Source organism: Myotis yumanensis, unplaced genomic scaffold (assembly GCF_028538775.1).
Source record: "Myotis yumanensis isolate MYYU_CA2020_CCGP unplaced genomic scaffold, mMyoYum1.0.hap1 SCAF_23, whole genome shotgun sequence".
Classification (NCBI taxonomy): domain Eukaryota; kingdom Metazoa; phylum Chordata; class Mammalia; order Chiroptera; family Vespertilionidae; genus Myotis; species Myotis yumanensis.
Genome location: NW_027223774.1, coordinates 13,630,809 through 13,641,780, shown reverse-complemented (window position 1 = coordinate 13,641,780; position 10,972 = coordinate 13,630,809). Strand labels below are relative to the sequence as shown.

Genomic DNA, 10,972 nt, shown 5'->3' with positions numbered 1-10,972 from the left:
CTCGGCGGGGAGGCGGGGGGGAGGGAGGGGGACGGGCAGGGGGACAGTGCAGGCATCTGCCCGGCCCGGCCCCGGGTGCGCCCTTTCGCTCTCACAGAGGAAACGGCCCAGAGAGGGGAAGTGCGTGGTCAAGGTCACCGGGCGAGGAAATGGGAGTCAGGACTCGAACCCGCGCCCTGACGACCCCAGGGAGTCACGGAATTGCTTCCCTTGGGGAGGGACAGGGAAGCAGACAGAAGTCCGGGGGCAAAATGATCGTAGATGCAAAGAGACAGGGCAGACAGAGATAGAGGTAGAGACAGAGACAGAGAAACAGAGAGAGGCCCGGAGACATCTCTCCGAGAGAGATGGAGACATAGCCGGAGAGGCAAACACAGAGACGCGACAGCCAGAGGCCCGCCGCCGCAGGGGTGGGGACCCCCCTACCCCCCACCCCCGACCCCGCCTCCTTCCCACCCCCACCCCACTCGGAGCCACGGCCCAGCCGCCCGGGGCGCCGCGGGGCCAAGAGGGGCGGGCGCGGGGCGAGGCGCAGGCGGGGCGCGCGGCCGGCGGCTCCGCGGGGCCACGGGAGCGGCACCGGGTCCAGGAAACCCCGGGAGCGGACGGGTGGCCCCGGGGGAAGAGGGGGGGCTGGGGGCGTGGAGGCGGGCTGCCGGCACCGCCCCGGCCGACAAAAGTCCCTTCAGTTCAGCCGGCGGCAGGGGAAGTCCCGGCGCCTGGCTCAACCTCCCTCGGTGCCGCCGAGCCGAGCCGCGCTCCGGCCGCCCGCTCGGCCGCCGTCCCCGGCGGCCCCATGCCCCGATGCCCCACGGGGGCCATGGACGAGGGGCCCGTGGACCTGCGCACCCGGCCCAAGGCCGCCGGGCTCCCCGGGGCCGCGCTGCCGCTGCGTAAGCGCCCGCTGCGCGCCCCCTCCCCGGAGCCCGCCGCCCCCTGCTGCGCTGCGGGCCCCCTGGCCACCCCGGAGCCCCAGCTCGGCGGCTCCAGCGCGCCGGCCGCCCCAGCGTCGCGCCACTGCCTGGCCCGGCCAGAGGCCCTTTACTACCAGGGTGAGTGTCTCTCTCTGGTCAAGGTCGGGTTGGGGGCCAGACAGGGCACTGGGTCACCGGAGCAGGGGCGCATAGCTTAGACGCAAGCACAGGGGGTTCCTGGATTCCGAGGGGGCAGGGGGAGAACCCAAGGTCCCAAAGCTCAGATGTGGGGCTCCTGGGACTCTGAGGGGCAGGCCCCGGTCCCTGGGATACAGACATGGAAGCATCAGGGAGCGGTGCCTCGGGACAGAGATATGGGGTCCCAGGAAGCTGGGTGCAGGGGGCCTGCGGGAGGGATCCTAGGGTCTGAACACGACAGATATGGGGACCCAGGGGACGTGCCCAGCAGTACAGATTTGGGGTCTCGGGGAATCAAGGGGCAGAGCCTGAAGTCTCAGGAGCACAGAATTACAAACTCTTAATCTACCCCCAGGTATCTACCCCCAGGGTTTTGAGGAATCAGTGCTCTGGCCCAAGACGCTGAGGTTCTTGGCATCCAGATGTGTGGGGTCAAAGGAAGTCAGGGGAATAGAGACTGATATTAGGGATCAGTTCTAAGGAGACGGATATTAGGGATCCCAGGACGTCAAAATCTCAGGAACCAAGACATCGGGGGACTTGGGGGGGTCAGGAGAACAGAGTCAGAGTTCTGAGAGCCCCAATGTCTGGGGTCAGAGAGAGCCAAGGAAACAGACCTGGGGGTCCTGATGAACCAGCAGGACAGGGGTCCAGGGCGCTGGGCACCCAGTTATGTGTGTTCACCATGGATCAGAGTTTCATCGGGGGTCACAAGACCAGGCGGTGTTAAGAGGCCTTGGGGCTGAGGATTCTAATAATAGGGGACAGGACCAGGGAAATCTGGGACTCAAGAATTTGGGGCCAGGATGAAGGATTCGGGGATCTTCAGAAGACCTCAGGGCACCAAAGCCTGGTATTGGAGATACAGGGACCAGGAAACTTGGGTGCGTTCAGGACTCCCAGTGATGAGGAGATGACAGAGGAGGCCAAACGCCATTCTCCCCATCCTGACTCCATCCCTGATCTCAAGGAAGGGGCATCCCCTGCCACAGCTGTGCTCACCTCACCAGCCCCAAGTGACCCCCAAAGTGGCAAAGACCATGCTTAGCGCCTCCAAACCTTTGCCCAGTTTCTGCACCTCCCACCCCATTAGGGTACAGCCTCTAGCTGTGCATCAGGAGGCCTGCTACTGCCCCTCACTTCCCATTCCCCAGGTGAGAACCCAGGCCTCAGTTTTCCCATCTATGTGATGGGTAGATATGGATTTCCCTGCTGCCAAGGTCCCCCTTGCGACAGTGTGATCTGAACAGGCTTCTGGTATCACCTTCTCTCACCTTCTGACCCACCCCTCTCCCCAAACACTCTAGGCAGTCACCCCACACCCAGCACTTCAACCTGTCTTTACCTCCCTCAGCCACAAATCCACTCTGCAAACAGGCGCTGAGGACCCCCTGCTGGGTGATGATGGGGTTCAGTCCTTGAGGGACTTTCTGCCTAGCAGGAGAGGAGAGTCAAAAACATGGGAAGTGACAACGAGGCCAGCGTGGTTCAGTGGTTGCGCATAGACCTATGAACCAGGAGGTCATGGTTCGATTCCCGGGGTTGCAATCCCCAGTGGGGGACGTGCAGGAGGTAGCCGATCGCCGATCGATGATTCTCTCTCATCATTGATGTTTCTCTCTCTCCCTCTCCTTTCCTCTCGGAAATCAATAAAAATATATATTTTTTAAAAAATGACAATGAGAGTGACCAGGACTGGGGGACACGGACTGAGTGGGGGAAGCTGTGGGAGCCCAGAGGAGGGACATGGAAAGAGACTTTGCCTTGAGGCTTCTGGACCCAGAATGAGATGCAAGAGGGCCTGGGGAAAAGGGCAGGTGGGCACTGCAGGGGCAAAGGCCCGGAGGTGGGCCGAGGGCTGGGGGTCTGTGGGCTTGGCCTCACCCATGTCTTTTCTCTGCCCAGGACCCTTACTGCCTCTATACCCGACCCCAACCATGGCCTCCCCCTTTCCTCTGCTGGGCCTGCCTCCGCCCCTGTACCCCATGATGTGCTCCATGGAACACCCTTTGTCAGCCGACATCGCCGTGGCCACCCGCGCAGATGAGGACGGAGACACGTGAGTACTAGTCCCCCGTTAATGGGGAGTGGGAATGGGGAAGCCAGCTTTCCAGCTTCAGCCACCACAACACAGGGGCACTCAGCCTGGCCTCTCTAGTTAACTCCACCGCTGGCTGTGTGACTTTGAGCGAAGCCCATCCCCTCCTGGAGCCTCAGTTTCCTCTTCTGAAAAGTGGGTGCCCTGAGAGCTCTTACCTCCTAGTACCGATTTTGGAGTAAGGGGTTTCAAACTTGTTATCACACTCCAACAATGAGAAACACATTTCATTGGTTGGTTTATTATATGAATTAGGCATGCCAAGCTCCTAGTACTGAGCATGGTAGGTGATGAGTGCTCAATAGGTATTAATTAACATTATTATTGTTATTTTATATTAAACTCAGCACACACACATACTATAAACCAGAAATAAAAATCGCACCAAACAAAACCATACCCTCACTACGTGGGATCTGCTTTAGTGTTTTCTATTCTAGTGTGTTCCTCATTGTTTCATGGTCACAACCCACTAAATTAATTTCACGATCCCTTAAACTGATTTCACAAATCCCATGGTTTTGTCACCGGCCGTTTGAAGAACCTATCCTTGAAGCTGCTGAGAAATCCCTCACAGGAGGGTTTAGCCCTCTGCACACTTGACCATCAGGCTTATAATTCCATTGACCTCCGTTTGAATCTCAGCTAGTCACTTTCTCACCCCTCCCTGCCTCAGTTCCCCCTGCAAAAACAGGAACCATAAGTGTGTGCAGGAGTCTGCGAGGCAAACATGAGATGGTTTCTGTATAGCGCTTCTCTGGGAATAGGTTTAGGGACTGCAAACCACAGGTAGGCACGGATTGACAAGCCTATTTCTGCAGGGAAGGGGGGGAGGGGGGGACTCCACTGCTGGATGTGAGGCGACTTCACATTCCTGAGCCTCAGTGTTTCTATCGGGAAATCCACAGCTCATAATAGCACCGATCCCAGTAAGGATTCAGTGCTACGATGAACATTCAGATAGTGCGCGGGGCCCAGCGCACAGTAGGTGCTCGATACACGTGGGTGGATGTTGTTGGAACAGAGCTCTCCAGGCAGTGTGGGCCACGGTGTGCACCCAAGCGGGAGAAAGTGTCTGAGATATATAAAGGACTCGATAAAGCTCGTTTCCTCCTCTGGCTACCTCCGGGGTCATCTGTGAAACGGATTGAATGCGTATCTGCCCCCAGGGGCGAGTTGTTTGTAGCCTGTGCAAGGCAGGGTGCGGGAGGAGACCTAGCAGGCCGGGCTGTAGCCCGGCGCCCCGCCCGCCCTCCCCCGCTCTCTCACTCTCCCGCCTCTCTCCCCTCTCCCCCAAAGCAAACACTTCTGCCTCAGCTGCTGGTCCGGGGAAATCCCTTCCCGCAGAACCTGACCGCAGCCCAGCTGCTCGGCCTCCCCCACGTCAGCACCCGTCACTCACTCGCAGCCTCCCCCTCCCGGCGCTCCCTCTAACCTTAACCCCTTCCGCTGGGGCCAGGCTTTACCGGAATGGGCAGCTGGCACAGCCTGGGGGCGGGGGGGGGGGGGGGGGGGTGGTGGAGAGGACACGCTAAGGCTGGGCCCCCAAAGCTGCAAAGCTTGGTTGGGAGGCTAGACTTAGAGTGACTCAGGGAACAAGAATCGCAGGGCTTCTGGACCCCCAAGAGGTCAGGCACTGGCCAGCAAAATCTGGGTCTGGGCCTGGGGGGTGTTGGGGGGAGACGAGCACCGAGTCCCAGAGAGCAGAGCTGGGGTCTCAGCATTCCTGGATCTCTGATGCGGAAAGGAACAGGATGCAGGGCAGCCAGAGCATCTAGAGAGGGACTGGGAAGTCCGATCAGCCAAGAGGCAGGGTCCCAGGAGACTTTGAGGTGGATGCTGGGATGAGGGGGACAAGAAGCCATCTGGAGTCTGCGGCGTACCAGGGGGGCCTCCAGGCTGGAGACTTGGGGTCTTTCCCCCCACGCGCCCCCCAGAAAAGCGAGGTCTCTTTGGCTTGGGCTTCCCCCTCCTTTACCCCATTCGAGGATGGAAGTCGGGGTGCCGGGGGAGGGGGCGGGTGGCCCCGGTAGATCCCCGGCGACTCAGGCTTCCCTCCCCCGGGAGCAGGAAGCGGAGCCCCGCCCAGCAGACCTGTTACTGGAAGTCCGAGGGCAGGGCCGCCCCTCCCGTCCCCACTTCCTCCAGCCCCGCCCCACCCCCTGCGGCCCGCGCGTTTATGGGAACTCAGGCCTGGACGGTTTCTCTGAAATCATTCTCCCTCTGCCCTCACTTAACCCCGCCCGCGCGGAGAGGGACGGGGGCGGGCGGGGGGGGCGGGGTGCGTACCGAGAGATGCGGGGAAGGAAGGGACCCCTTCCCAGGAGGCCCAGATCTGGCCCCTCCCAAACATTTTTTTTTTAATTGAGCTTTCAAGGATCAGGGTCCAGGTTCCGCGTTTCTCCTGCATAATCTCCCCCTGGGAGGTGGATGATACTTCACAAAAGAGAAAACTGAGGCTCAGAAGGGCCACGTGCCTTTGCCTTAGCACACACAGCTAGGGAGGACACCCCCATTTGAAACCCTGGCCTCCTTAGCCCCCCCAAAGCCCTCTGGGCTGCTGGGTGTCTCCATCCCCAGCCAAGCACCTAGGGAGCTGGTCCAGGATGCACATTCTCCAGTTGGGAGCAGTTGGTCCAGGAAATGGACTTGGAAAGGTTGTGTGGGCTGCGTACTTGCAGTCAGCCTTGGGCCCTAAGTGCCAATGTCCCCGACCCTGAGCGAACAGGCCAAGGCCCATACACAGTCATCCCAGATTGCCCTCCGCTTGGATTGGCTGTTGCACGTTGGGGGCCCTGGGAAGCTGGCAGAAAGCTTATGGGCTGGGCCCCTGGAGAAGTCGCACAGGGGATGTGACAGCTGGAGTGGCCTTCGCAGTTGAGGCCAGAAGGCCGGGCCCTTTATGCCAGACATTGTGTCCCACTGGATGGTAGCTGCTCCCCTCGTGACCAGGCAAACAGTGCTCCTGGGCAGAGGGTAATTCCCAGAGAAAGCGGAGAGCTGATAGCCTTCCCAGAAGTTGCGGGAATGAGACCTTCCGTTGCACAGCCCAAACTCCAGAACAATGACCCCATCCCACTTCCCTTTGGGGCAAGACTCTCCACTCTTTTCTCCGCTGAATGGGATGTGGAGTCACAACTGATGGAGACTTTACTGGCATCTAGTTCATCCCCACTCATTTCACAGACGAGGAAACTGTGGCCCCAAAGGGGTGGGAACGTGGTCACCAGCTTCGAGGATGGCCAGGGATCATTGGGATGGATTCATTTATTCAGTGCATGTTCACAGAGCACCTGCTCAGCCCTAGGCACTGGGCGGTGGCTGAAGCAGACAAAACACCCTGTCCTGGTAGAGTTAACCTTCTGTGGGGGGTGGGGGGGTGGGGGGTGGGATTCAGACAGGAAACAAGTAAACTGTACAATGTCAAGTGGAGAGAAGCTAAGCAGGGTAAGGAGGAGGAGGAGGGAGCCGATGCCATTGCATTTTGGCAGAGGCCCTGCAGGTATGTGGCAGAAGCGTGTTCCAGGCCGAGGGAACAGCCAGTGCAAAGGCCCCGGGAGGCAAGCATGTGTGTTATGTTTGAGTAACAGCAAGGAGGCCAGTGGTCAGAGCTGAATGAGGAGAGCAGACGGAGCGGAGGTCAAAGGGGTTGAAGAGCGAGAGACAAGATCACTCAAGGCCTGTGGGTCATGCGAGGACTCGGCCTTGACTCTGAGGGTTCTGAGCCGAAGGGGGAGGGGGGCGGGCATGCCTTGACGTGGGGTCTAACAGGGTCCCTCTGGCTGCTACGTGGGGAACAGACAGTAGGGCCATGGTGGAAGCAGTGAAGCCAGTGAGGAGGAGACGGTCCAGGATGATGGGGGCTGAGTCAGGATGAAGGGGGTGGGGGTGGGAGGAGTGACTGGATTCTGGAGAGATTGCCAAAATATTGGCACATATTGGAGAAAGCGCTGCTAAGAGCATGGGGGTGAGAGGTGACCGGCCCCTAATGTCTGTGACCCTCACCCCAGGCCGCTCCACATTGCCGTGGTGCAGGGCAATCTGCCAGCTGTGCATCGACTAGTCAGCCTCTTCCAGCATGGGGGCCGGGAGCTGGACATCTACAACAACCTCAGGCAGGTGAGGCTGGGGCCTGGGGCCTGGACTCCAGGATCTGAGAGAAGAGGGGCTGGGGGCCTAGATTCCTGGGTCTGAGGGAGGAGGGACTGGGGGCCTGGATTCATGGGTCTGAGGGAGGAGGGGCTGGGGACCTGGATTCCTGGGTCTGAGGGAGGAGGGGCTGGGGACCTGGATTCATGGGTCTGAGGGAGGAGGGGCTCCAGATTTCTGGCTCCTGAGGAAGACTGCAGCTGGGGGTCAGGACTGGGAAATTCTGAGGGAGGCAGGACTAGGACCAGGGCAGGGCACACACGGGCCCCTCACAGTCTCTGTTCCCCAGACGCCGCTACACCTGGCTGTGATCACCACTTTGCCGTCTGTGGTCCGGCTACTGGTGATGTCCGGTGCCAGCCCCATGGCACTGGACCGCCATGGCCAGACAGCAGCCCACTTGGCGTGTGAGCACCGCAGCCCGACCTGCCTGCGGGCCCTGCTGGACAGCGCGGCCCCAGGCACAGTGGACCTGGAGGCCCGAAATTACGACGGTGAGTACCGGCTCGGGCGCAGGGTGGGGCTGTCCGGCAGGTCCTGAGGTCCTTCTGGGGCTGCAAAGTCCCAAGACCATACTTGACCGAACCTCCCTCTCCTTTAGGGCTCACTGCCCTGCACGTGGCCGTGAACACCGAGTGCCACGAAGCGGTGCTGCTCTTGCTGGAGCGTGGCGCGGACATCGACGCGGTGGTGAGCGAGGGAGTGAGGGCCAGGGGTGCGGCCCGGAGGAGTGGGGGCCCAAGAGGGCGGGGCTGCGTGGGGGAGCGCCTGCGTGGGCGGGTGGGGCTTGAGGCCTCCGTCCCGCTTGAGCGGTGGGGATGCGGAGCGCCAGCTTTTGGGTCAGAGCTCGGAGCGACTCAAGGGGCCTTCCCTCCCCGCCGCAGGACATTAAGAGCGGCCGCTCCCCACTCATCCACGCCGTGGAAAACAACAGCCTGAGCATGGTGCAGCTGCTGCTGCAGGTGGGTGCGCCCTGTCCGCGGCCTCCCCCAACCTTTCCCCCCGGCACCAACCCGCCATCGTCCCCATCTGTCCAGCTCCGACCCTTCCTTCTAGGCCTCGTTCTGGCCGCCCTAAGACTTTACCCCCAGGCTGCGGACTCTCCCTGGGCCCTCTGCTATTCCCCCGCCGCCCCCGAATGGCCCAGGCCCCGCCCAGCGAGAGCCTAGCAGGCCGGGTCCCGCGCAGACCCAGCCCCTTCCCCTCTCTGACTCCGCCCCGACTTCGGCCAGACCCGGAGTCTAGCGCGGTTTGATTCAGCGCCGCCCCGCCTAGTCCCGCGCTGACCCGTCGGGGATTCTAGCTCCTATCCTTCTATCACCAGCCCGCGAGGGGTCCTGCCCCGGGCCCTGGCCCCGCCCCTCCCTCTGGCTCCGCCCCCATCACCCTGGGTCCGGGCGCGGGATGGTCCCGCCCCGGGCTCTGGCCCCGCCCCTCCCTCTGGACCCGCCCCTCCCTGGCTCCGCCCCCATCACCCTGGTCCGAGCGCGGGGTGGTTCTGCCCCGGGCTCTGGCCCCGCCCCTCCCTCTGGACCCGCCCCTCCATGGCTCCGCCCCCATCACCCTGGTCCGAGCGCGGGGTGGTTCTGCCCCGGGCTCTGGACCCGCCCCTCCCTCTGGACCCGCCCCCATCGCTCTGGGTCCGGGCGCAGGGTGGTGCTGACCCGCCCCTCCACCCCGCAGCACGGCGCCAACGTGAACGCGCAGATGTACTCGGGCAGCTCCGCGCTGCACTCGGCGTCGGGCCGCGGGCTCCTGCCGCTGGTGCGCACGCTGGTCCGCAGCGGCGCCGACAGCAGCCTCAAGAACTGTCACAACGACACGCCGCTCATGGTGGCGCGCAGCCGCCGGGTGAGTGTGCGCGGCGGTGGGGTGCGGGGCTGGGGGAGTCTGACCCAGGGGTGTGCGTGTGCGTCTGTGCCCAGGCGTGGAGCGCAGAGGGTGGGTGTGAGGTCTAGACAGGAGGAGAGCCTGAGGCACCAAGAAAGGAGACAACGTGCCCACCTTCACCTGCTGCTGTGCTCGCTGACAGACCCCTTGAGCAAGCGGAGGTGGAGGGGCGGGGGCTGGTGGTGACCCCCATCTTCCTGCAGGTCATCGACATCCTGAGGGGGAAAGCCACGCGGCCTGCGCCTGCGTCACAGCCAGAGCCCTCCCCTGACCGGAGTGCCACCACCTCCCCCGAGAGCAGCAGCCGCCTCAGCTCCAATGGTGAGAAACCAGCTCCAGCCCCAGCTCCCGCCTTCCTCCCGACCTTCCAGGCCCTGCGCCCCTCCTAACCCAGGAGTTGGGACCCGGCCCCCTTCTCTCTGGATCTGGTCTCACTGCCCTCACCCGCCTTCTCTCTTCTTCCCACAGGTCTTCTCTCTGCATCACCATCCTCCTCACCTTCCCAGTCTCCTCCCAAGGATCCCCTTGGATTTCCCATGGCTCCCCACAATTTCTTCCTCTCTCCCTCATCTCCACCTGCCTTCCTGCCCTTTGTCGGGGTCCTCCAAGCCCCTGGCCGGCCGGTGCCTCCCCCGCCAGCTCCAGGAGGCAGCTGAGAGGGATGGGGGGGCAGATCTTGGACTCATGAGGAGGGACCTCCCTGCCCTTGTGGAGTCAGCCCTCCTGGAAACTGTGAAGATCTCACTCTGCCCCCCCCCCCCAATCTTCGAACCAGGATTTGCACATGCATTTGCCCCCTCTTTTGAGCACAGATATCCCCCCACCTCGTCTTCCGTCTTCCGCCCAGGACTCTTCCCCCTGTTCTCCTCAGGCACCAATCTCCTGTCAGGAATCCCACTCAATCATGTATTTCCTTCTCCTCCCTCAGAGCTGGTGGAACCAGCGAACAGCTGCTCCCTCTGCCCTCCGCCCATGAGGGGGGAGAGACGGACTGCAGCGGGGCACTTATAACGATGTAAATTATTAGGCATTTTTGGTTGGATTTCTTTTGTAATAAACTATTTTTGTAACATATCCCTGGCTTGGCTGGACCGCTTTCGTGAGGAGGTCTGGAGAAGTGTGCTTGTGTGGGCACCCACCTGAAAGCCGTACCCAGCTGCCTCCACGAGTGACCTGTGAGTCTCAGAAGGGTGATGGCATGTGTGAGTGACTCTAGGATTTCCGGCGTGTTCGGATGTTCTGTCATGGTGTCACCGAGCCATTGTTTTCGGGGATGACCGAACGTGTGACGTTTTTCCAGGAGACCCTGTTACACTCCGCAGTGACCCTGGGTGTGTGTGTCTCCGAGGAGTGCCACAGATGACTGGTGTGTGACACTGCGGTTGTCTCTGTGGCATTTGTGAGACCTGTGGTCGTCGTATGATTGTTTCTGTGTGCCTGCCTCTCTTGGTGTGTCACATTTGACTGAGTGGCTCCCTGAATACAATGTCTGTGCCTTGACTCTGTGGACACATCTCCTGTGAATCAAGCATTCCTTTCCTATTACCACGCTAACAAAGCACCACAAATTAAGTAGCTTAAAACAACAGAAGGGTATTGTCTTATACTCCTGGAGGTCAGAAGTGTAAAATCCGCCCAGCAGGGGTGGCTCAGTGGTTCCGTGTCGACCCAGGAACCAAGACGTCGCTGGTTCAATTCCTGGTCAGGGCACATGCCCAGGTTG

The 10,972-nt window shown here is 61.2% G+C and overlaps 1 protein-coding gene across 1 annotated transcript; it reads left to right on the top strand.

Moving 5' to 3' along the window:
- Positions 1 to 602: 602 nt before the first annotated feature.
- On the top strand, positions 603 to 10,323 carry BCL3 (BCL3 transcription coactivator). Its single transcript, XM_070401513.1, has 9 exons — positions 603 to 1,052; positions 3,018 to 3,171; positions 7,221 to 7,329; positions 7,649 to 7,853; positions 7,961 to 8,049; positions 8,244 to 8,321; positions 9,043 to 9,210; positions 9,453 to 9,570; positions 9,718 to 10,323. Exons 1-9 carry the CDS (start codon positions 797 to 799, stop codon positions 9,903 to 9,905), a joined length of 1,365 nt encoding a protein of 454 aa, XP_070257614.1. The 5' UTR covers positions 603 to 796; the 3' UTR covers positions 9,906 to 10,323.
- Positions 10,324 to 10,972: the final 649 nt, after the last annotated feature.

Bases quoted from the DNA above. Each gene is read 5' to 3' on its own strand.
- BCL3 (XM_070401513.1), top strand. From the start codon at position 797: ATGCCCCGATGCCCCACGGGGGCCATGGACGAGGGGCCCGTGGACCTG. The intron at 1,053-3,017 runs GTGAGTGTCTCT...TTCTCTGCCCAG, and splicing joins AGAGGCCCTTTACTACCAGG to GACCCTTACTGCCTCTATAC. The intron at 3,172-7,220 runs GTGAGTACTAGT...CCCTCACCCCAG, and splicing joins GCAGATGAGGACGGAGACAC to GCCGCTCCACATTGCCGTGG.